This window comes from Neovison vison, chromosome 7, assembly GCF_020171115.1.
Source record: "Neovison vison isolate M4711 chromosome 7, ASM_NN_V1, whole genome shotgun sequence".
In the NCBI taxonomy this organism is placed as follows: Eukaryota; Metazoa; Chordata; class Mammalia; order Carnivora; family Mustelidae; genus Neogale; species Neogale vison.
Genome location: NC_058097.1, coordinates 166794470 through 166818985, shown reverse-complemented (window position 1 = coordinate 166818985; position 24516 = coordinate 166794470). Strand labels below are relative to the sequence as shown.

At 46.5% G+C, this 24516-nt stretch overlaps 1 protein-coding gene across 9 annotated transcripts in view; it reads right to left on the bottom strand.

The window, feature by feature from the left end:
* The window catches only part of NAV2 (neuron navigator 2), a 397014-nt gene that overhangs the window by 161057 nt on the left and 211441 nt on the right, over window positions 1-24516 (bottom strand). For all 9 annotated transcript variants that reach the window (XM_044258951.1, XM_044258952.1, XM_044258953.1 and 6 more), the window contains 2 exons: window positions 8762-9863; window positions 3841-3953 (listed from right to left, as the gene is read on the bottom strand). In XM_044258951.1, the coding sequence (XP_044114886.1) occupies window positions 3841-3953; window positions 8762-9863 (1215 nt within the window). The remainder of the gene's footprint in view (window positions 1-3840; window positions 3954-8761; window positions 9864-24516) is intronic.

The window sequence follows — 24516 nt, the reverse complement described above, 5'->3', positions numbered from 1 at the left end:
GGCCACTTTCTATCTATGTGAGAAGGCCAAAAAGGTACTGACCCTTTGGACAGGTCTAGGCCCTGCGGTACACATTTATCAAAGCTAAGTCTAGGCACACATCTTCAAATTAATTAATTAATCACATATCAAATTATAATAATTATACTTATTTCTCCAAGTCTCTCCTAATTGACATGTTTGTCTGCTAACTCTCCTTTAGAAATTCAAAGATCTTCGATGTGGGAAGGTAACTCACCCTTACTCTTAGTGACCGTCACACAAATCTATGGATGCCTGAGACCTATTTATTGTCCAGAAATGCTTGGTCAGTGTAGGGTTGAAGAAAAAGTGCAGACTATCTGCACTTTGGCAGATAAAGACTTGAATTTTGGCAGTGCTGCACTTGACTTCGAGTAAGTCATTGATCTTTCCAAATGCCATCTGTAAAATGGGGATGAAAACCTTCCCTGAAAGTGTCAGTTGGAGGATTAAATAAAGATGCATATGATATGCCTGGCCCAAGAGAAGGGCATGTTGGATTTGGGTTCATTCTTTTCCCTGGGGTGGTGTGTGTGTGTGTGTGTGGAGGGGTCTGCTGGGAAATGTCTGCTCCCCTCAGAGCTCTACACATACCAGATTCCAAGAGCAATGCAGAAAGGCAAGCCAGGAACCCACCTGCCTTGCTTTTAGGTGATCACACTCTAAATTGCCAATTCTGCCCCACGGATGATGTAAGAATCTCCTACCAACTCACTGCCTGAACAAAATAAGAACCCAACCATGCTCCCATGGGAAGAGAGGCTCCTTCTGCTCATACACAGAAATGTTAAGATATTCCACGCTCCCTGCAGCTCTGCTGAATTTGCAAGGTCAGCCTTCCTTAGGCCACTGGTTGTGATGGAGAGAACACCACATTCTGATCACATAGAGCTGAGTTGGGGGGATGTCAGGGTGTTACAAGAGGAACATGGAAGGGACTCAGGATTTTTACTTGGAGGAAGGAGCCTTAAGGAAGAACCTGTTGTATGACAGAGAATGAAAATTATCTGTGGGCTACAGGAGATGGATTATATCCAGTGATCAGAAACGAAAGAATAAAGAATTCTGTTATTAGTTAGAGTCAACAAAAATGGAAGGGCTGCCTTATGAAGGAATAACTTCCTGTCCCAAATATCCAAGCAGAGATGGAAAGACATTTCATCAGTGATGGGCAGAAGGGATTCATGGATCAGATAATAAACAGGTGTGTGTGTTCCCTTCTAACCTTACCACCCAAGATGCAGGTCTCAGGTGTAATTTTTTTTAATATATTAAAAAATTTTTTTAAAGATTTTATTTATTCATTTGACAGAGAGAGGGGGATCACAAGTAGGCAGAACAGCAGGCAGAGAGAGAGGGGGAAGCAGGCTCTCCACTGAGCAGAGAGCCCGATGCGGGGCTCAGTCCCAGGCCCTTGAGATCATGACCTGAGCCAAAGGCAGAGGCTTAACCCACTGAGCCACCCAGGAGTCCCCTCAATTATAATGTTATGCAAATGACAAAGCACCATGGGAAAATCCACCTGATCCCCCTTCTCTGCCAAAGGAGGGGAAGAACAAACCAATTGGTCAAATTGTCTCCTAAATGTCCCTTTCTTTCTTTTCTTTTTCTTTTTTCTTTTTCTTCTTCTTTTTTTGAAAGAGTGAGTGAGCGTGGAGCCCAATGCAGAACTTGATCAATCTCATGACCCTGAGATCATAACATGAGCCCAAATCAAGAGTCAGGCACTCAATTGACAGAGCCACCCAGGTTCCCCCAAAAGAAAGAAATGTATTTCTTTTCTTTTCTTTTTTTTTTTTAAAGATTTTTATTTATTTATTTGAGAGAGAGATAGTGAGAGAGAGCATGAGCAAGGAGAAGGTCAGAGGGAGAAGCAGACTCCCCATGGAGCTGGGAGCCCGATGTGGGACTCGATCCCAGGACTCTGGGATCATGACCTGAGCCAAAGGCAGTCATCCTACCAACTGAGCCACCCAGGCATCCCTAAAAATGTATTTCTAAATACACCTACCATTCACTGTCATTTCAAGGGATCGGCTGTGAATAAGTTCATTTAACCTTGTACTACCATTTGCTGTCTCTATAAAATAATCCACAGTACAGTCCCACATTTGATTTCTTCTCCTTGAATGTAAAGACAAACCACTTTGATTAAGAAATTCCCATCAGCAAAAGGAAGAAAAAGGAAGGAAAGAAGGAAGGAAGGAAGGGCAGGCAAAATTCCCATCAGCAATACATGCCATCAGACTTCACAAAGAGCAGAGTGCGTGATCAGACAAGCCTGGCTGCACAGATCTGTCCTCCACACCAACTATAACGTCTCAGGTTCCCTGAGCGCTCCCTTGGCTGTGCAGGCCCGACGCAGAGGAGACACATGGAGAAAAGGAAGAACCGGTGAAAGATCATAGGCTGTAATCCGTCACTCTGAAATTCAAGTGTGATGTGGAATGTTCTCTGGCTGCTGCTTTTGCTTTTCAAATGTGAATTCTGCCAGCCTGTGTCTGACACGAATCCACACTACTCCACGGGACACACGTCTGATACACGCCGGGCTCTCGGAGCGCTGGCCCGGCTCCTTTGATGTGTGCACAAAAGAACACGGGCTGGAATGCGTGTGGAGACCTGAGCCGTCGCCGAACGCCACGCCCTTCTCGTGGCGGCCCCTTCGGCTGGCCTCTCCGTGTCCTCCTCTGCACGGGGGCTACAGAGCTTGGTGAGAGGGAAGCACAAAATCAATCCCAAATGTGGGGCCCTGAGCCGCTGCACGACGGATCACTTATAAATGGCCTCAAAACTCTGCCCCATCACCGCACCCGGCCAGCAGAACCAGAAGGAAATAGTTAAATCGCTGAGAGCCTCTGAAATTAATACTCAGGGTTAATGGTGAGTTGGGTATGCTTCCATCACGTGGGCTGCAGACCAATTCCACAGCTGTAATGTGGCTATTAAAATGGTGTGGTCATGGATATTTAGTCTCATAAATGGATTTTAAACATGGATTCAGTTTTTAACCCAACTCTGGAAGTGGTAAGCTATGTGAAGACTAACACAACCACTGCTAAATACGTGGTTTACCGCTTGCTTCCCTGATTAGAAGTTGCTGGAAGAGAGGGCATAGAGTTGGGGAACAGGGAAGACAGACAGAGGGGGTGGTAACTCCAAATCCAGGGCAGGAGGAATCCTAACTCTTACGCTAACTTTTCTCCTTTAAGAATGTGACAGTATAACATTAATAAATCAGTATCTGTGCCATTAAGTACATGACAACTGTGGATTTTATGTTTTCACATAAAATAATACCCCTTTAATCATCATCATCTAGGTTATATTAAAATAATATTTAGATATGCTCATTTCTTTCTTTTTGGTAAAAGAAGCATGCTGTATTCTTCTTTCCGACTAATGGATAATGCTAAGAATGCATTTTCAATCAGTGCTTCCATACAGGAAAGAAAAGAAGACAGTGTTTCATAGCAAAAGTGACTTTATCTGAAGAGTAAACAAGGAGATTCAAGGTTAAGTGTCAGAGCAGCCTAGAGCCCCTATATGAATGAAATGGAATATGTATTAAAATAAGATCTGCCAATAAGTAAGGGACTTACTTACGATTCTAGGGACGAGCAAGTGGATTGTGTGAGAGAGGACAGGAAGCAAGATGAAAGAAAATAATAAAAAAATAAAGGAAGTTCCCTTAGCTCATCCATCAGTGTAACAGTGAAGTCACTCTGAGTCAGGCTGGGTTTGTGCCCTTCCAGCAGGTGGCCGTACGGGAGGCCTCATCTCCAGCAGACACAGACGTTCCGGGGGATCCATACTTACCAGTGAGTTCTTGCAGAGCAGGCTGTCCACTCTTGGTGTAGTGGCTGGGCTCCATGCTCACACCTGCGGAGCTGGATTCAGCAGTAACATTCCCTTCGGTGTCTGTCTGGGACCTTCACACACAAACCAAAGCAGACACACTTGTCACAAGCGGTAGCTACCACATCTGGACCACTGTGGTCTAACCACAGCACCCACCCACCATCACTCCCTTCAACAAGAAGCTTTAGAACAGAGCAGACCAGCAGACTGACTCTAAATAATTCATCGGCGCATGTGGAGCAATGTCCTAGAAACAGAGAGAGCCACCGAACTGTAAAAGATGAAATATTCATTGCCCAAATGCAGGGTCTGCAAGCCCTCGCTGGGGAATGCTTCTCTGAATCCCCATCAGGGAGCTAGGTCTAGCCAGAAAAACGCTGGAGAGTACAGTGTGGTTTGGTTCATTTAACCTCTGCCAAAGAGCAAACTTCTGAGTCCTTAGCGACGCCAGCAAGTGAAGCATAAAGATGACTCCATTAACAGCCCCATGGCCCTCCCCCGATCCTCCTGACCTGGCTCTCTCTGAAGAGGTGACTATGAAACCGGTCAGGAGTGGGTGCCAAGCAGGTGTGTTTGCCCTCTCCGTCTCTGATTCAGAGCTCAGATCCTCTGAGATGAAAGGTCGCATTGATCATTATTTCAACACTTGACTGAAATCTGTACTTCCCCAAACCTTCTCCGTGCCCTCATTTGTCAAGCAAATCAAGGCAACTGCTTTGTGCCATGCCTTCTTGTCACAAGTACCTCTGCTGACTTCGGCATGGCGTGCAAATGCGTAATTGCACTCAGATGCATAACCCTGGGTGTAGCCTTATTAATTCATTAGCATCCTGAGCTCATTCAGCCAGATTTCACTCTCTATGAAGAAAGCGTTTGCCAAGAATGTGAACGGTCTTCAGTGTGGGGGACGTACTGGGAAACCTCCTCACCCATCCTGCCCCGCCTGTGCCCTCCAAATGAAGCCATCAGTTCCAAATTCCTGCTGTCTCCAACCGTTGGGAATATTCGGATCCACACTGCTCCTCTGGACCCACTGGCCAGAGTCCAAGGTCTCATCCTCTCTGCCCTAGAAGTACGGTGTAGACAGGTATACTGCCTCCAGCCTACGGGTTGTGAATTGCAGCCAAGTATTGGAACCAGCCCACGGAGTCTCACTGGTCTGTGTAGTATTTTAACGCTTTTTGAATTCGTTTCAACATTTAAAATTGGGAGATTTCGCAAGAAATATCTGGATTTCTGCCTTGTTCCTTTCTCTTCTTTTTCCGTAAAAACAAAGAAAGTGCTGATTGACTTTCTTGCAGGGCGCCACCTGCTGGCGCCAAGGGATGGTTGCTCCCTCCGGAGAAGCCCAGAACTCCCCAGGCCACAGTCCCATTACCCCAAGCCGCTGATTTATATTACCGTTTGGGTCTGAATCAGGCATCTGAGTCTGTGCTCTCTATTTTAGACTTCCTGTAGGTCTTGTCTGCTCCCCACACCATGCTCTGCTGATTTTTGGGATACTGGGGTAATCACATCCCTCTGAGGAAAGGCCTCTGATAGTTTCCATTGCCCACGGAGAAAGTTCTTAAGTCCTTACTGTGGAAGACAATGCCCCACTGGGGATTCTTCCTTCATCCCCAGCCCTGTCTTCTACCACTCCTGCCCTTTACACATACCCGGGCCTTATACTCCACCTGAGCCTTCCCTCCATTCTGAGATCACATCATGCCCTTAGCAGTTATATCTGGGACCTGTGCCCAAAGGCTCTTTTCCTCCTTCTTTCTCACTTTGCATCCAATCTGCCTTCAACACACAGTTCCCACGTCATCTTGGCCAGGAAGGCTCCCCGAGCTGTGCTAGCTCATGGCTCCCCCTGTGTGTTTCTCCAGTTCTCCAGGGCTCTTACTCCTCTGATGCCGATACATTACAGTGGGATCTAATTAATACAACTTTCCTCAACCACAGAGCTCTCTGAAAGCAAAGACTGGCTTTTTTGATATATACCTGCAAGAACTTGAGCTGATCAAGTTCACTTGTACAGTAGAGGTCAGCAGGGTGTGATGAATGGACGAATGTGAAATGTTTAAGTCTGGAAAGATGCTGGATATGAGAAGGAGCATTAGACTCAGAGTCTGAACCCTCCCTGCTGTAGGACTGTAGCTGGCTGGAGGTTAGCCTGCACCTGAGAAGTCCCTTCACACCTCTGACCCTCAGGTTCCCCATCTGTGCAGCAGGGCTTACAACAGCGACCTCCCCTGGCTGCTACAAGACTCACACGTGATAAGACTGAAGCATTTGGTCAAGTGTCAAGTAATAGATGTCCAGGGTTACTTCTGAATTGATAAACAGAATTCATTCAGAGTGTTTTAAAAGATGATTTACCTTTCTTTTGTGGCTTGGTAACATCACTAACATGGATAGATTCTGGGGGGTGTGGGGTGGGGTGGTGGGGAGCAGCACAAATTGTCTGCTGTGAGCCATGAACTTGAGTGAACTTCAAAGCACAAGGGGTGTCTAACCTATTTTTCTTAAAAAATCCCCTCATTTCGTCCAGTCTCCTCATTCTACAGATGAGGACAAGGTAGATCAGAGAGATGCAGTGATTCAGAGAGTCGAAACTGGTTTGTGCTTAGGAACTCGGTCCCTCTAGTTAGACAGACTTGGTTTTAAACACCAGCTCTCCTAGTTATTAGCTCTAGACTTGGTGCAAGTTATTTAATTACTATAGGCCTCAGTTTGCTCACCTACCGAATGGGGATTTCAAAAATAGCTAGCTCATGGCGTGTCGGGGTGACTATATGGGCTAGGGCACGAAAAGCCCTTAGCTGGGTCTCTGCACATACTTGGTGCATAGTCTCCCTAGCTGTCCCCACAGGCAGGGCCCAAGACTACACGGGGAGTCACCAGCTAATAAAAGACAGAGCCCAGATGCCCCAGTTCCCATCCTGGTTCACCTGACAAGAAAAGGCACATCAGGGGAGCCAGAAGGACATCGCACGTGGCGAACGTGAACATGAAAACGCAGCTTGACAGAGAGCATGACATTTTCTCATTCCTCCTCTTTGTCAGACATTTGCCCTTTCATCAAGAGTTCTCCTTTCGCAGAAAAGCTTGAGATTTTAAAAGAGGTTAAATGTCTCACAATCCTTCCAGTGATTACAGAAAAAAAACAAAAGAAAGAGGGAGAGAAATGGATGGTGACCAAAGACCATTCTACATTTTAATTTGGAAAATGCAAATCAAGACTCTGTGAGCAGGAGCTTGAATAGGCGTGACCTCAAGGCTATGAATGTTATTGGAACGATAAAAATTTCATGGGGAGCAATTCAATTGCCTCCACGGTCCAGAGGACTGTTGTATTCAAAGCCCTGCATGGAGACGCGCGAGCGCTGAGTCATTCATTGTCTAAGCCCCGGCACTCTTCTCCCACTGTTAGCTGAGCTGATGACTTGGTGGAATAAAGAGAAGACCTACTCCCAATTAAAAAGTCTGGGCATGACCCCTGCTGAAGGGGAGGGTGAGCCGAAGAGAAGGAAAAAGGGACGAGAAGAGGCCTGGCATTCCCTCCCTGGCTGGGCCTGCCTGGCTTTGCTCTGAATCAGTCAGGCCAGTCCTTCCAGCCGCTGTTGGCGGGGATGGTAACAAAGCCTCCCAGAATACACCTTGGGGAGTGAGAGAGAGGATATCCAAGTCTTTGGGGGACCAGGTCAACACAGGAAGCTGAAAGTATGGGCATGAGTGTATGCATATGAACAGGGAGGTAAATACACGTGGGCACATGCACACTAGCATTTTGTACAAGAAGGTGGACTTGTGTCTGTGCTCGTGACTGTCAACGTACGCCCATGCCTGTGGGCATATGAGTGTGTGCGTACAGTGTATACGTGTCTGTATTTAGGGCAGAGGCTTTACAGGAAGTGCCTAGAACATGGCATTCAGTCTCCGGTCCCCTTCTGCTAGGCAGGCAGGCAGAGGTATCACAAACATTCGGCTGGGCAGAGTGGCCAAAGGCGCTGTGCATTTCAAATATAGGATCAAGGTGAGCACAGTGAGCAAAGCCTTGGGACGCCCTTAAAAGCAATGCTAGGGGAGCTTCTGTCTGCTGGAGGGGACTCATCTGCACGTGTCAAGGACCACCCAGAGCCAGAGGGGTGCGGGCGGAGCCATTGGAGGCCCCCGTGGGCCACCAGCTCACAGAGCAAGCAGCACTTGGCTCCCCGTGCTTGCCCATGGTCCCGAGGATGTGCCATTAGAGACAGACAGGGACGGGGTTACACGGAGTCAGACAAGCAAACGTTCAGGCCTGTCTCAGTATAATCTGGTTCTTTTGTTCTTCTAGAACCGGTCCCTTCCTCCCGTGCCCGCTTGCCTCTCCAAAGAGCCTAGTTCACAGCAAGGACTGAAAAAAATGCCTAATACGTGTGATGCAGCAAGAAACCATGAGTGTGTAGAAGTTCAAAACCAACGCCTCTGTGAGAAGAAGCCCCAGGTATCCAGCAAGGGAACTTCCGTGTTGCCCATTTTGGGGAGCCTGTTCAGGATCCGTTAGGGCCAATGCTGGGGCTGGTCACGTCGGGTGATACCAAACCACCCACCGTGTCTGCCCATGCTGAGGCTGCTTCTGTAAATGGCTCTGGGTCCCCACATGCCCAGCAAACTCCTTCTCATCTGGGGCAGCTCCTTAGCTTTCCCTCCCACTGACCCCCAAAGCCATGCTGGGCTGACTGCTCCCTCGAGCACAGGGGCACAGCCCTACGAGGAGCTGATCAAGGAAGGGGCACCTCAGCTGCTAGCTCGCCTGTTCCTGGAAGGCAGGCCGGAGTCCCGCCCTCCAAGAACTAGACCCCACCAGAGAGGCTCCCTGGCCCATGGCCCAGGAGGGCGGGCAGACACCTACCTATACAGGAAAGGCGCGACGGTGGCGGTGTTGGGGTGGCTGTATTGCTGCTGGGGCTGAGGTAGCTGGACACTGACGGTATTGCTTCCCGTGGTCTGGGTGGTCCCGACGGACCCGCTGACAGTCTGGCTGCTGATGCTGTGGTTCAGGGTGGTCCCTCCAGGGCCTTTGCCTTCTGAGGATGCCAGGCTGGAGGAGGAACTGGAGTGTCTGCCGTCTAGCTGGGGCTTCTGCTGGGGGAGCCCCGAGCTCGGCTTCCCACCCCGGCTCCGCTCCACCTCCTTGGAAGGGGCAGGGGCACTTGGGGATTTCCCGGGCATGCTCTTCATCCCTGGTTTTGGTATTCCACTGTGGGAAGGGGCCGGAGCCTCCTTCTTGGCACTGTTGAGCTTTCCCCCTTTGGGGATGAAGCTGGCAATCTTGGAGGACTTTTTTGGCATCTCAGTCACCACTGTCCCACTGGGGTCTTCTTTCGGCCCCTCTTTGAGGTCCTGCCTTTCTGTCACAGAGGCTCTCTTGGCGAGGTCCTTGCTTTTCTCCTTCTCCTTCTCCCGCTGCTGTTTCTCCTTCTCTTTCTCGTTGCCTTTCGGGGAGCTCTTCTTGTTGGTCAGCGCCCGGCTGAAAGTCCTCTGGGCGATGCCCTTGAGCGCAATCTTGGGGCTGTTGGAAGCGGGACCCGCCGTGGACAGCGAGCGCGTGGTGACCTCCATCTCTTCGCTCTCCTCAAAGCTGGGCAGAATCTCCAGCCGCTCGCAGCTCGTGTCCCGCGACCCCGGGCCCTCGCCTGCTTTGGAAGCCCCTTTGCTGTTGAAAAGCTTGAGTTTTTCCAGCATGGACTTCTGATTGTTGGGGGCCGGCTTCATGGCTTCGGGGGCGGGCCTGGGGGCCTCGGGCACGGGCTGCTTGACCGAGAGCACGGACGCCGTGACGCTGTGCTTCACGCTGACCGACTTACTGCGCCAGGGCTTGGAGGCGGCGCCGGGCTGTGGGATGGCGGAGGACGCGCTGCTGTTAGCAGGGCTGGGACTGCTGCCGCTCTCCAGAGAAGCAGGTGCATTTTCGCTCATTCCGGGGTGGGCGGAGGCAGGGCTCGCCAATGGCTCTGCAGAGACCGGGAAGAGAAGGAAACCCGAATTATGCCCACAAACCTGCGCTGTGGGTGCAGGAGGGTGGGCCATGGTTCCAGGGCCCATCGCTCTCTACCCAAATGCCAGAGGACACCATCCCCCGCCTAGTGCATTTACCTGGAGGTTCAAATCCTACCTGCCCGCTGCTCTCCATCATACCCTGTTCATGTTACCGGCACATTCTGTTATCTGTCATGCAAATGTGCGTGGATCTTAGCACCAACATGTGCAAAGCACAATTAAGCATACATTTATGGAAACACAAACTAGCCAAAAACTCTATCGCCGCTATGGTATGTAGGAAAGACATAGGAAATGCCTACTGTTATGAATTATTCAACCCACAACCTGAGTTCTCAGTTACGCAAAATAACTGGGAATTAGCCGACTTTAAGAAATATAGGAGAGACATTAAAACAGGGGGTAAAAAAGAAGAAAGAGAAACCAAGCATAATCTTTACAGAATAATTACCTGAGGAAGTTGCTAGCTCTTATCAAAGCAGACACGTTTTTCCTATGCTTACACTCAGAAGGAGGTACAAACATGATTCAGGCAAGACTTAAAAAAGACTTTTTAGCTTCAGAGTATCCACTGCACACGCTTTACCGGAGGCATGAAAACACACAGGTTATCGGAAAGTCAAGGCTTCCCCTCTGGCGCTCGGGGAGTGTTTCCACAGCCAGACTCTCTGCTCAGAAAAGCCTCAGGATACTTCCAAACGGAGAATCTGAATGATTCTGAGAAGGGCAGTTTTCACACCGGAGTTCTCCTGCCCAGCGAGGGGCCCCTATTCCAGGAACAAGGGCTATGATGCCCTCCTCCGGGAGCGCTCAGAACCGCACCGCTCTGTCTCAGGCATTAGGGCAGCTGTCAGACAGAAAGTGGCCCAGAAGGCAAGTCCCCGCTGAGCCTGGAGTTGCGCCACCAACAGCCCATGCCCACCCACCCCACGGGACAGAAAGGATGCGGCATGGCAGCCCCCAAAGGGCACGTCCGTGTCTGCAAAGTCACCGTGACACGACTTACCTAGGAGCAGTAACTTCCTCCCGCAACGGTTCCCCAGGAAAAATTCTCCAACGGGAGAGGCTGCCCTTCCAATTGTCACAAGTGTTTCCAGTTAAACTGCTCATGTTTCTAATTAACTTTTGTCATCCGCAACCGCTCCAGTGCCCAGAAGCCTGGCGGGATTAACGGCTGCTTCTTCTGCCTTTTTTTTTTTTTTTTTAAATACCTATGTTCCGCTGCCTTCTAGCAACAGAGTAAACTGTGTATAGAGCGGCTTTTTATGATTTAAAAGTCAACGGCCGCCAGAGCCGAATGCAGGCAGCCCCCGTGTGGGACCTGAGCACTGAGCCCGGAGAACTCCCAGCAAAGGAACCGCTTCCCTCCACTCACTCCCAGCTGCTCCAGGAAGCCGCAGCTCCAGGGTGATCCAAAGCAGACCTCCCAATGTTTTAAAACACATACATCTTCCTGACTTACTGGGGATTTCGGTTTGGAGCGGGGGGTGCTGCCCAAACCTCCCTAACAAAACTCATGGGGCGTTGCTGGATCCTTTTCCTGGGGAGAGCTGCAGACTGGCTTGGAAACAGGCTCTCGAACCCACCCACATGGCCAGGCTTTCAGAGGGTCTCCATGAGCCTAACGCTGCTCATGGAGGGCCACCTGGTATCAGGAGGTGCAGCGCTAGGCACGCCGTGAACACGAGTTCACTGCCCCCATTTTGTGAGTCGGGAAACAGAGGCTCAAGGGAGGGCTAACGACTGACCTGAAATCACATAGCTAGACGTGGACATAGCTGGGACCTGAACCCAGGGCTCCTGACACAGTGCTCCAGGTCTGAATTATCACAGCTCCCTCCTTTGATGAGGGATATACTTAAACAAGAGCCACTCGAGAGAGCTTTTAAGGCATCAACTTTTCTGTTGGTTAGGTGTGTTCACGACATCCTTGGTGGGGCACAAGCCAGCCCAGCCACTGGGAAGGAGGCAGCTTCTGGACAGAGGCTGGGTCTCTGGAGGAAATCCTTGTGACCTCCGTTCCCAAGTTCCACTTCTCCCAGGACAACTGTCTTTCCCGTTACTTGAGCTCAGATCTGGGGCAGAAGTGTTCTCTCATTTGTTCATTCAAATATCTTTCCTCATGTCAATATTCACTCAATGTGTGTGTCAGATATGGTTTCCGGTACTCGGGATACATCAATGCAATACAACAAGGCCCTGCCTTCATGGAGTTTACATTCTAGCAGAGAGGAACAACTGGAATTAACATAGTTAATCAGTGTTATCATTCGTTAGAAAATAAGCACCCCATGATGTAGTGAGCCCTGGGTATTATAGAAGACGGATGAATCACTGACCTCTTCTTCTGAAACAAGGAATACTGTATATGTGAATTGAATTTAAATTTTTTTAAAATATGAAAAAACAGTAAGTGCTAAAGAAAAGGGGGTCTTTGTGGGCAGGTTGTAACCATGGACACCGTTACAAGAACTACATCACATTCAGAGGTGCGTCCCAGTTTCCCAAAGAAGTCTTGGGCACATTCCACCGAGCCTAAGTACATGGGTCAGGGTGACTTCTCTGTTCCCACACATTCCTTGGGACTTCCATAAAGCCTCCTGAAATGGTTTTGACAAATGCCTCTACCTCACACGTCCGTGTATTTTTAACCCTAACATGTCCAGCTAGAAATTAGCCAATGACTGACCAGCTCATGACTGATCCAGAGTTACCCAGACACCTGGCTTGGATACATGAAATGTACAGACCAAGACGAGGCTGTGTGCCTCCTTCGGACGCAAGGTGCCAGGTTGGGGGGAAGGGCTGTCATGATGTAGGCGTGACATATACTCACACTGTCGCTTCTCAGGCTGGGCCAAAATGGCTCCCAGAAACTCCTACTTGTCTTTTATTTATTTTATTTATTTATTTTTTAAAGATTTTATTTATTTGACAGAGGGAAAGAAAGACACCACAAGTAGGCAGAGAGGCAGGCAGAGAGAGAGAGAGGAAAGCAAGCCCCCTGCTGAGCAGGGAGCCTATGCAGGGCTTGATCCCAGGACCCTGGGATCATGACCCGAGCTGAAGGCAGAGGCTTAACCCACTAAGCCACCCAGGCGCCCCCTACTTGTCTTTTAAACCCCTGCTCAGATGTCTTCTCTGTCGCAGTGAGACCATAAAGCTGATTGAATCACTCTGTTTACGTCACATGGCATTTTTCCCTACTCTGTTCTTCCCTAGAATATTCTCCACATCTCCCCCAAAACAGATTTCAGAGGGCTACCTCCTTCCCCTAGGTACCAGGAATCCAGGAAAATAAAATAGAGCGCCTGCCCTCTAGGAACTCACTGTCCAAAGATGCAACAGGCCTCCAAGAGAGCAAAGAACAGTGTAAGGGACTGTGGCGGGCTATAGCAAGGGCCATGAGGCCAAATGGTTGGGATTCATTAGTTCTCCCGTTTGGGAAAGCCTCACAGAACCAATGAGCTTTGAACTGTCATGCCACGTTTCTGCTATAGGTTGGGGGGGCTGTCCCACTGGTCCCCCCCTCCCTGACTAATCTTTGTGCCCTATAGCTTTCCAGAGTGTAGGAAACACTCATGGCTTTGAGATTGTAGTTTGGTAGTCTGGGCTTTTACAATTTGCATATAAGGCAAGAGAGACGCAGACTTCTGATTAGTCATTAGAGTTTTATTAAAACTTTCTAGCCTGAACTCTGGCAAAAACAAAAACCAAAATCAGGACTCAAAGCTTTAGCATTTCTACTTGGCATGGAGCCTGGGATCCCCTGGTTGTGGAATCATGGGGACATTTCAAGGTTATTTGTCACAGCTGTACAAGGTAGAGAGGATCTGCATTTGGTTTTCAGAACAGGAGTTTCCTGAGTAGAGCAACAGGGCACCAGAGGAGGATAAGACCATCTATATTTTGCATTTACGTCATGGCTAGAAATCCCCTTAATAGTTAATAGTGAAGGGGGCTCAAGGTCATGAGTGGTTTGACATGTTCCCATCATTCTGAAGGTATCACACTAGTGACCTTAGCTTAAGTGGCTGTTGGGGGCCTGTTACTCTTCCTTTGGAAAGCAGCCATTTCTAATGCCGGGATTTTGTGATTCCCAGCATGAGACTGTCCTCACCTTGCTTTGGGTAGGTGAGCCAAGATTTAAGCTTTGTCACCAGCCAACAGTGTGACCCTAGATGTACCATTTTGCCCCTCTGGTCCTCAGTTACCCAATTGTAAGAAAGGATGAGCTATTTCTCTAGTGTCTTTTCAGCTCCACTTCCATTCAAAACTCAGTGACTCTCCAAGAGGTCCAGTGAGGTTGGAGCCAGAAAACGCAGTCCTGTCATTTACTCTGGGCTGTGACATACAGGTGTTCCTTTACCTCCAAGCATTCCACCTCCATGGTTCTCTTAAGATGGTTATTAGCAAATGTCAGAGAAAACTGTCTGGGTGAAGAAAGAATTAGCCTTGAATGAGGAGCTTGTGAATTCAGAAATGCTGGTATTCTATGAAAATGAGCCTGGGGGAGGGAAAGTGGGGAGAGCCCTTCAAAATTAAGAGCACTTCTCTCCCTAATAAGGAACAGCTCTAGTTTCTGTTCTCATGTATACAAACCTTTGTTAGAGCTAAGGAATCTAAAAAGGAGAAAAGAGAAAAACATCAAAGAATGTTCTGAACATCAGTATTTCTCCATCAATGGTGTGTGGGCCACTGAAGTGGGTGAGACTCTTTTCAATGGCACAGGGGTGAGTATTTTTTAAAATTTTTTTATTTAAATGCAATTTAATTAACATATACTGGATTATTAGTTTCAGAGGTGAATGATTATTTTTATATTTTAAAAGTCATATATTTATTTTATTGCAATATTAGAAAAGATAACTAGCACATATATAAGTTAACTGTTTCATGGATATTTGATAGAGATTTAAAATTTGAGTCGATTTAACGAAAACATAAAACCAAAGAAGTTCACTGATTTGGCAAAACTCATGCAAGTTTGTGAAAGACTGAAGTTGGGGAGACACTTTTCCATTAAATCAAGAAATACTTACTTTTTACATAAAATGTATAATAAATATTTTATAAATACCTACTTATATTAAATCTATTTTTTTGGAGAATGTAACCAATGAAATAGAAATCAAACCAGAAGGCCCAGATAAGGACTAGGTTCAAAGTGAATCTGAAATGGGTCCCTTTTGGAGTTGTATTTATTGCGTGGATTTGCTTAGCACGGCGTCTTGTTGAGAATGGTTAGCACTGGCATCGTGACCAGGCCTTGTTGAGCCAAAGATAATTTTTAATATAATGGCTTTGGGTGCCTGGGTGGCTCAGTGGGTTAAGCAACTGCCTTCAGCTCAGGTCATGATCCTGGAGTCCCACGATCGAGCTCCGCATTGGGCTCCCAGCTCCATGGGGAGTCTGCTTCTCCCTCTGACCCTCTCCCCTCTCATGCTCTCTCCCTCTCTCTCTCATTCTCTCAAATAAATAAATAAAAACTTAAAAAAGTAAAATAATGGCTTTAACAAGTTTTGACGACTCAGTAGTAAGAAGGACATGTTACAAACATCCAAACATCCACCCGCAGAACTGAAAACTATCAAGGCATAATCTCATTATAAGCAGTAAGCTCTAATATATTGTACCCTAATTCACTTTTTAATGCCTATCGCAAAGTCTCTGAACAGATTTTATACCCTACAGGGGACTGCGCCCTGTAGCCTGAATGACTCAGTTCTAAAAGGCCAGCTTCCAAGGTTCACCCACCACCAACTGACAAACCACCACAAGAAGGAAAAGTCTCATTTGAAACACTGCAGACAGGATGTCTTTGAAGAAGAGAGAAGGCTTTTTTTTTTTAAAAAAAAAAAAAAAAAAGGTTTAGGGAGAACATTAATCCTCCTGTGGGGAGGGGGGACGTTTGGTTTTTCTGGCAACCAGCCTTAACCTTCCCTGACAGGAACCAAAATACTTTCTAAATGAAAATACTGTCTAAGGCAGATAAATAAGCATTTCTTCCTCTCTCCCTCTGAGAGGGCCAACACTGGTCCCCAGTCCCTTCTGTCCCCAGCCTCCCAGTTAGGGAGATGTTGGTGGTCTGGTCCTGAAGCCAGCAGGGGCACAGGGAAAGTGTTCTAGGCTGGCTGATCCCAGCTCCTGTCACCCCCACTGCGATTTTAACTTGCCCTGGGGATGTTTCCCTGCTTAAATCCTCTCAATACTCTTCAGGAAAAGACCTGATAATTGGGTCTGGGAAAATGTTTGCAATTTCCTATAATTTGTCAAGGTGTCAATCTTGAGCATTCAGATTTGTTAGACTAAATGAAACCAGTTTCCTCTTTCTTTCTTTCTTTCTCTCTCTTTCTCTCTCTCTTTTTTTTTTTTTTTTTAAGTGCATGGACTCTAGCCACACAGGCTAGAGATGGTTTTCAGAGTTGCTCAGGTCAATTTCTCTATAGCTTGGGTAGTCAGTCACCGGACCAGAGAGGAGAACAGGAACCTCACTCAATCCAGAAACCGGTTCTGAAGGATTCCTTGGGCCTGGCTAGGGAGCATTCTCAGGACTGCTGTGATCAAGGTCTAATATTAAGGGCATGGGCTTCAATATAGTTTCCTGTTCAATCCTTCTTCACTGCAGGTACAGAGAGAGAAGGGGAGTAATGGGAACCACCAAGGAAAGTGGGCAGGAAAAGGCCAGGGCATAGAGTAAGAGGAAGCTGGTGCTGGGACCCATAATCTCTCTAAGAACCTTCTTGTGTCTACAATTTCATAGGCTCTGAGAACATCCAAGTTAGAATAGGGTTGATAATCTACATAAACAAGTATTTTTAGAATGTTGCTCTGTTAACGCAATCCCTATCAAAAGCCCAATGATGATTTTTTCAGAAATAGAACATCCAAAAATTCATATATAGTCTTAAAGGACTCTGAATAGCCAAAACAATCTTAACAAAAGAAAAAGGAGGTTTTATATTTCCTGATTTCAAAACTTAATCATAAAGCTACAGTAATCAAAACAGTGTGATGCTGGCATAAGGACAGACATACAGACCAATGGATTCAACTGGAGAACCCAGAAATAAACTGTGTATATATGGTCAGATGATTTTCACTATTATTCAATAAAGTCAGGACAGCCTTTTCAACAAATGGTACTGGGAAAACAATATCCATATACAAAAAAAAGTTGGATTCTTACCTTACACCATACAAAAAGTTAACTCAAAATGGATCAAAGACTTAAATGTAAGAGCTAAAATTATAAAACTCTTAGAAGAAAACTTGGTGCAAAGTCTTCATGACACTGGATTTGGCAATGATCTCTTGGATGTGACATCAAAAAAAAAAAAGTTAAAAAAAAAGGCAGGAAAAGAAGTCATACAAAATGTATCCAAAATGGATACATTTTGTATGTATGTATACATACAAAATCATTCATACAAAATTCAAACAAAATTTTGTATGATTCATACAAAATCAAAATGAAAAAATTGAGTGCATCAAAGGACATGGTTTGGGTGTCTGGGTGGCTCAGTCAGTTAAATGTTTGACTCTTGATCTCAGCTCAGGTCTTGATCTCAGAGTCTTGAATTCAAGCCCCATCCTGGGCTTCATGTTGGGCGTGGAGCCTACTTAAAACAAAACAAGACTAATTATTGGGGCACCTGGGTGGCACAGTCAGTTAAGCGTCCGACTCTGGGTTTCAGTTCAGGTCATGATCTCAGGGTCATGGGATCGAGCCCCATGTCAGGCTTGGCACTCAGCATGGAGTTTACTTGAGATTTTCTCCTTCTCCCTCTGCCCTTTCCCCCACACTCACACTCTTTCTTTCTAAAATAAACAAACAAAAAAAAATCGTTAAAAAAGGACACTATTAACAGGAAAAGGAAATCTACAGAAGGGGAGAAAATACTTGGACACTATCTATCTGATAAGGAATTGATAGCCAGAATATATCAAGCAGTCCTATAACTTGAAAACAGCACCACAACAATCTGATGGAAAAATGGGCACATGGACATTTCTCCAAAGAAGATATACAAACGGCTGATATGCACATGGAAAGGCGCTCAGTATCACTAATCATTAGGGAATGTACGTCAGAACTACAATAAGTATATATATACAATAACTACATACCCATTAGGATGGCTATTACTAAAAACAACCACAAAAAACCAGAAAACCACTCTTTGTGGAAGGCATGGAGAAATTAGAACCCTCGTGCACTACTGTGGGAATGTAAGAAGGGACAGCCATTGTGGAAAACAAAATGGCAGTTCCTTAAGAAAACCAAACATAAACTATGACCCGGGAACTCCACTTCAAAGCATAGAACCAAAAGAAGCGAAAGCAGGGACTTGAGCAGATACTGGTACACCTATGTTCACGGTGGCATTGCTCACAATACGCAAACGGTAGAAACCATCCAAGTGTCCGTCAGTGGATCAACAATGGACAGCAGAGACAGGCAGGAGAAGGATGGTTGCCAGGAGCTGAGGGGAAGAGGGAATAATGTGTCCACAGTTTCGGATGGGGAAGATGAAAATTCTGGAGATGGTGGTAATGGTTGTACGACGGTGTGAGTGTACCTAATGTCACGGAACTGTGCATTTTCAGAATGGTCAAAATGGCAAATACCATACCACGGTGAAAAAAATCAGATTGTATTTGGCTGCAGGTGACACAGAATTCTGACCATTGTGGCCTAAACCTTATTCCCAGTTCTTAACACGGGGACCCACAGAAGGTTCAAGAAACGTTTGCTAAATTAAAGAAAAAGTGTCTCTGTAGTTTGATGGCTAACAAATCACATGAGATTTTATAGTTTAGGATATTCCTTTATTAGTACTATTTTAGCTGGAAGAAACCATTTCTGCTTCAAAGGAATGGCGAACTTTTTTTTAACAGACTCTAGTTGGCAAGCACATTCCACCACTTGAATTCTTTCTCCTTCCACTGGCCTCACCAACTCTCTGGGGAAGCTGTTTGCTCTGACCGGCATGCCTTACCTTCCTCCATGTCCTACCACCACACCCAACTTAGCTCTCAGTTTACCTTCCATACTTTCCATTCCAGGAAACCTCCAGAATCCGCACACCAGAAGCTATCCCTTTTTATCTGAAGAAACTTAAGACTTGGTTGAGGCTTCTCTGGGGTCCCTGGCCCTTGCTGGTCTCCCGGTGGTGAGCAGCTAGCCGCCCTGAGCTTACTCACAAGAATGGCTGAAGCCTTAGTGGGTGCCCAGAAATGGTTGGTGGGAAAACTAACAAACAAATGAAAACTATTACCCAAGAGTGATCCCGCCACAGGGCTCGTATTGGTGTGTATCTGGTGTGCTTGGCTTTGGGGCCTAGGTGAATTATGCCACTTGTTCCCTTTAAAGCTAAGGGAAGCGTGCTTGCTTTGGCAGCACATATACTAAAGCTAAGTGAACCGGAAAGACTAGAAACTTCAGTGATGCTTTTAGTGTTTCTTCTTCTACGTGTGGTGGAAATTTTGCTGTAACGGGTCCCTGAAAAGGTTATATCCGCATACTCCAGTGTCCTGTAATGGTGTGGACAGGAAGGAATGTGCAGAATGCGGAAAGACATCTTCCTGCTAGAGGGCAGCCGGCTCTTTTCCGAGGGAGCCACGGGGTCCCTGGTCTACCTCGGTGACTTTCTCGCCCCAGAGGAAGGGAGAGAAGGGGCCCTCCACAGTGGGAGCAATTACTGTTGTTTTTAAATATGTGTTTTTTTTTAAAGATTTTATTTATTCATTTGACAGAGATCACAGGTAGGCAGAGAGGCAGGCAGAGAGAGAGGAAGGGAAGCGGACTCCTACTGAGCAGAGGCTGACACGGGGCTCGATCCCGGGACCCTCAGATCATGACCTGAGCTGAAGGCAGAGGCTATGGCTCAGTGGGTTAAAGTGGGCGCCACTAAATACATGCTTTTTAATATATAACAAGGCAATTCTTTTCCTTCTGTTGGTTTATTTTGGATAAAATGGAGTGACAGCATGGGTAATGAGATCATTTGTTTCTCTCCTGGTCCTGGAAGAAGATAACGAAGTACCATTTTCCTGCACAGTGTTCCCTATATCTTCTCCAGCTTTATAAGGTATGTTTTCTATCAGCTTAATGCCATCAATAGCTGGTAAACTACACAAAGGTTAACTTACTGGAAATATTAGTATACAGTTGTGCTTACATCCAACCTTGTAGTAATGTCTTAGAAAGAGAGCTCTTAAAATCTCTCTCTCCCTTCCCCGTACACTTGATACATCAAAAGGTGTCCTACACATATTTTTAAAAATCCTCCCAGCTCTGCTGGATAAGGAGACAAATCATTTGCTGACATTTGCAGGAAGATGCCTTTAAAAATAAAGACTGTTCCTTTTCTTCATCTTTCATTTCTGGAAAGCACATCACCCTCACAGCAGCCCCTTCCTCTCTCTTGAACTATTTGTTCGAAATCCCAAGCAATTGGTTTCAGGGGAAAGCTTTTGTTTTAACTGGTCAAGCCATTTCTCTATCTTGTACCATATATGGCCATAAGAAAGCACAAAACTGGACGTAGAACACTTTCTCCCTTGTTTCACGAGTGTATGAAATTTCACAGAGAGAGTATAAATAGTTTACAAGGGGCAAATCTTATTCTTGCAAGAGGTCACTGTCCACAGCCAACAGCTCTTTGGCAAAGCATAACGGTTGTGTGCTTTTTAAAATATATTCCTTTAGGATAGAGCTAGTCAAGGAATTCTGCAGGCCTTCTCCTCTAAGATACCAACCTAATCTTCCTGCTTTCTCTTGGGGCCAAAGATGGATACTCTATAATACAAACCTCAACACCAGTATTAAATCAAAATGCTTTCCAATGACCCATGCAAAGAGGCGTTAATAGAAGGGGTTCCAAGGTCAGGTAAATTTGGAAAACAGAAGGCTAAATAGAGGGCTGTTTCTTTGCCTTGCAGGAATTCTGGGAGCTTTTACTAAGCATGTTCGCACTGGGAATATCCAAAATGCTAATGGAAGAGTATGATTCCTAAATGTATTTTTGCCATAAACTGATTTTCAGGGATAGTTTAAGGTAATGGATTCTAATGGTATGCATTTTGGTAAACACTGTCTTAATGCAGGGGGGCAGAAAATGGGCACTTAACTTAAATCAGGTAAGACAGCTGTCCAACAGGCAACAGTCACTAACCAGAAAAGGTACACAAGGGAGAAGGAAGAAGATGTACCCCTTTTTCCCCCCGTGAAGTCATAATCTAGTAGTCTGCAGAATGCGTTCATGAGATACATTCCGAGCATTAAATATTCTTCACATGTGTCTTCTCCCTTTTATTTCAGTAAGATTAGTCTAAGGCTCTGCACTGTAGCCGAAAAGACCATGCGTCAGAGGAAGCAGGAATAATGGTTGCACAGCGACGTGCCTAAAAAGATTTCTATCAACAATTAGGCTCACCGTGACACAGTCCCGGGACATGGCAGCCGTGAAAATGGCTGTGATCTTGGCCTGTATTAATACAAGAATGACATTCAGAACAAGGGAGGTAAGGATCTTGCCCTGTGGCGCCCAGCTCAGACCAGAGCAAGAAGGGTGAAATCTTCAGAATTTTGGACCTGGGAAGAGATCCGCTACATCATTTCCCAGAAAGGGAACGGACCTCTGTGCAGGTAATGACTGCTCCAAGGTCTCGCAGTCAGTCAGTGAACGGCGCAGCCGACACTCCACTCAGGGCTCTGAAGCTGGTTAAATAAAGTAGCTTTGCATGCTCGGCTCCCAAATTGGCCATTCGGCATCTCTGGGGATGGACCTGAGCAGCTGGAGCTCTAACCAGCTCCTCAGGTGACTGTCACCCACATGAACGTGGAGAACCGGGTACTGAAGAGTGGGGGCTCTCTCCTCCACCACACTGAGCAACCCGCAGTTTGCTCAGGATAAGGGTTAGAATCTGAGGAGGACCGTACACCAGACTTTCAACAAGGAGTGGCTGAAAGTGACTGAGACGTTCAACTTGGATAAAAGAGCACTTGGGGGGCACCTGGGTGGCTCAGCGGGTTAAAGCCTCTGATTTCGGCTCAGGTCGTGATCCCAGGGTCCTGGGATCGAGCCCGATGTCCGGCTCACTGCTCAGCAGGGAACCTGCTTCCTCCTCTCTCTCTGCCTGCCTCTCTGCCTACTTGTGATCTCTGTCTGTCAAATAAATAAATAAGATCTTAAAAAAAAAAAAGGGCCCTTGGAAGAAGGCAAAAGTGATAGAACACATTACCAAGGTGGCCGGCTTTTCCCTTGGATTTTTCTGCCCATTGACCCTGAACAGCAGCAAAAAAGGGTTAAAGCTACAGCCAGGGCAGGCTCACAACTCAGGTCTGCTTTGAAGGAGAGTATGTGTGTGGTCTGTGAAAGGTCAAGGACCCTTTATAGCACGGAGGGTGCAGGGCCCCGAAGGTCCATGAAAGAGCCTAGGGACCGGCCAGAAAGTGGGGGGTAGGGGGAAATGCAACCATGGAAAGTTGGGGTTGAACCAACCTGTTTTTATATGTTCTTTGCTCTACTACCAGAGGAGCTCTCTTGACATATAAGATTTTCTTTGACAAAAGGTTTCCAAGGGAAAAAACCCTCTAACAATATTAATAATCGTATATTAATAACAGCCAACATTTACAGAGCTGACACTTTGCACCAGATGCTGTGCCAGAAAGCATTTTTATTGTACTCTTTTTTATTTGCAAGAGAAATCCAATGAGGTAGGTAATAATGATTTCATTTCACCAGTAAGGAAACAGAGGCACCGGGCTTTGGTAGGTTCCCCGAGATTAAACACATTACTGCCAAGCACCTTTATCTCAATGTCTACATGGGTCAGCAGCAAGCCTAGCAACCCCGCCCCAAGAAGAGACAATACACTGTCCACATACATGCTCCTTTCTTGGTAAAAGATATAGTATTTTCATCAAGTCTTCTGCCAACCGCTTGCAGAGACGCTACAACAAATTTCTCTGACCTATCACTTCTCCCCTGAGGAAAATGAGCATTCTTCCCCCCAGGAAAAATGGAAATGTCCAAGAACTGAGCAATAATTTGAGTATGGTTTTTGTCCTTCGAAATTTAGGATGCTGGCAAAAGGTAATCTTTCTGCTGTTATTTTTTCTGCCAATCAAAATCAGAAGCTAACCAAAGAACTAGCTTATTGCCTTTCTCTAGGGGAATCAATGCAGAAATGGAGAGCTGAATTGGACCATTATTCACCATCTACGATAGTATTATGCCAAATGTTCAGGAACAGAAGGAAAAAAGCAGTCATTTATCCTGATTCTGCCAAGTATGCAGACACTTGGTATCAGATAGATCAAATAATTTCAGGGCTTCACGGATGTCACTGATCCACACAAGACTTCTGAGCCTTTTGGCCCGACAGTTGTCTTCTTAATGAAAAGACAGAATTTTTCTTCTGAAACAAAATGAAATACACGGAGGTAGAAAATGCCCCCAGAGACAGCTCACTGGCTTTACTCACCCAAATCAGGAAGCAATTTCCTCCAGGTGTCTGTTCTGTTTTAGAGAACAGCCCAGCCTATGACAAGCTGGGGGTAGATCACATTTTTGTAACTAGAGCCCTCATTCAGATGAATCCTAGGAACTCTTCTGTAAGGCTAGGACATTGTTTAAAAAACAAGATAATCCTGATGAGATGGAGAAGAATGCCAAGGTAAAGGTCTTATTCTGCTCTGTGCTTGTGGTCGCACCTTTCGAATTCTGCAATCATGTAACTCTGCGGAAGGGCCTCAAGTCCAACTTAATAGTTTGGTAACCTGGAGTTAGTTACTCCGTCTAGCTGAGCTTCTGCTGGTACTCATAAGTAAAAAGTCAACCTCAATAACTACCATCTGCTGAATGCCAACCCTGCCTCAGGTACCACACTAAGCACTTTAAATCCATTTGCTAAATCCACTTAATTTTTTCATTAGTTCACACCCAAGCATCTTAGGGAGTGGATTTACCGCAACTTGGAGATGTATTACGGCTAGGAAATGGTAGAGCTAGAATTTAAACACTGAAGTCCGTGCACTTAATCCACTGACGCCACTAAATGAAAATGCTGATCAAAGCTCGCTTTCCTCGCCACGAGGAGCAAAGAATGACAGAAGACCCTGCAGAAAGCTCTGCATACAGATGCATCTTGTTCCCCTCCTCACGCTGGGCTTCTCAGAGTGTGGCATAGCTGTGCCACATATTGGAGGAGCGTTGTCTTCCATAGGTAGAGCGGGACCAGGGAACACCCCAAAAGTCCCATCTGACCTGGCTCTATAGGAGAGAGCACTGCCCTTCTGAGGCCCTGTGCATTCCAAAGTCCCACCTTCAGGTCCCCAGGGCCCCACCCAGGCTGACTGCAGGCTGTGGCCAAGCTCCCCCTTGTTTCTCTCCAAACTGGGGCCGGGTGCAAGGCAGGCTTTCGCCCGTGGGCCTCGTCCACCCCAAGAGGCTTGCTGGAGGCAGCCCAGTGAACACACAGCTCTGTCTGGCCAGGTGACTCACACACTCCTGGCAACATCTGCTCTGTTTCTGTAAGATTCAAAGGGCTCTTCACATGAATGACGGTGAAAAGGGATTCAAAGAGTTTCTCACC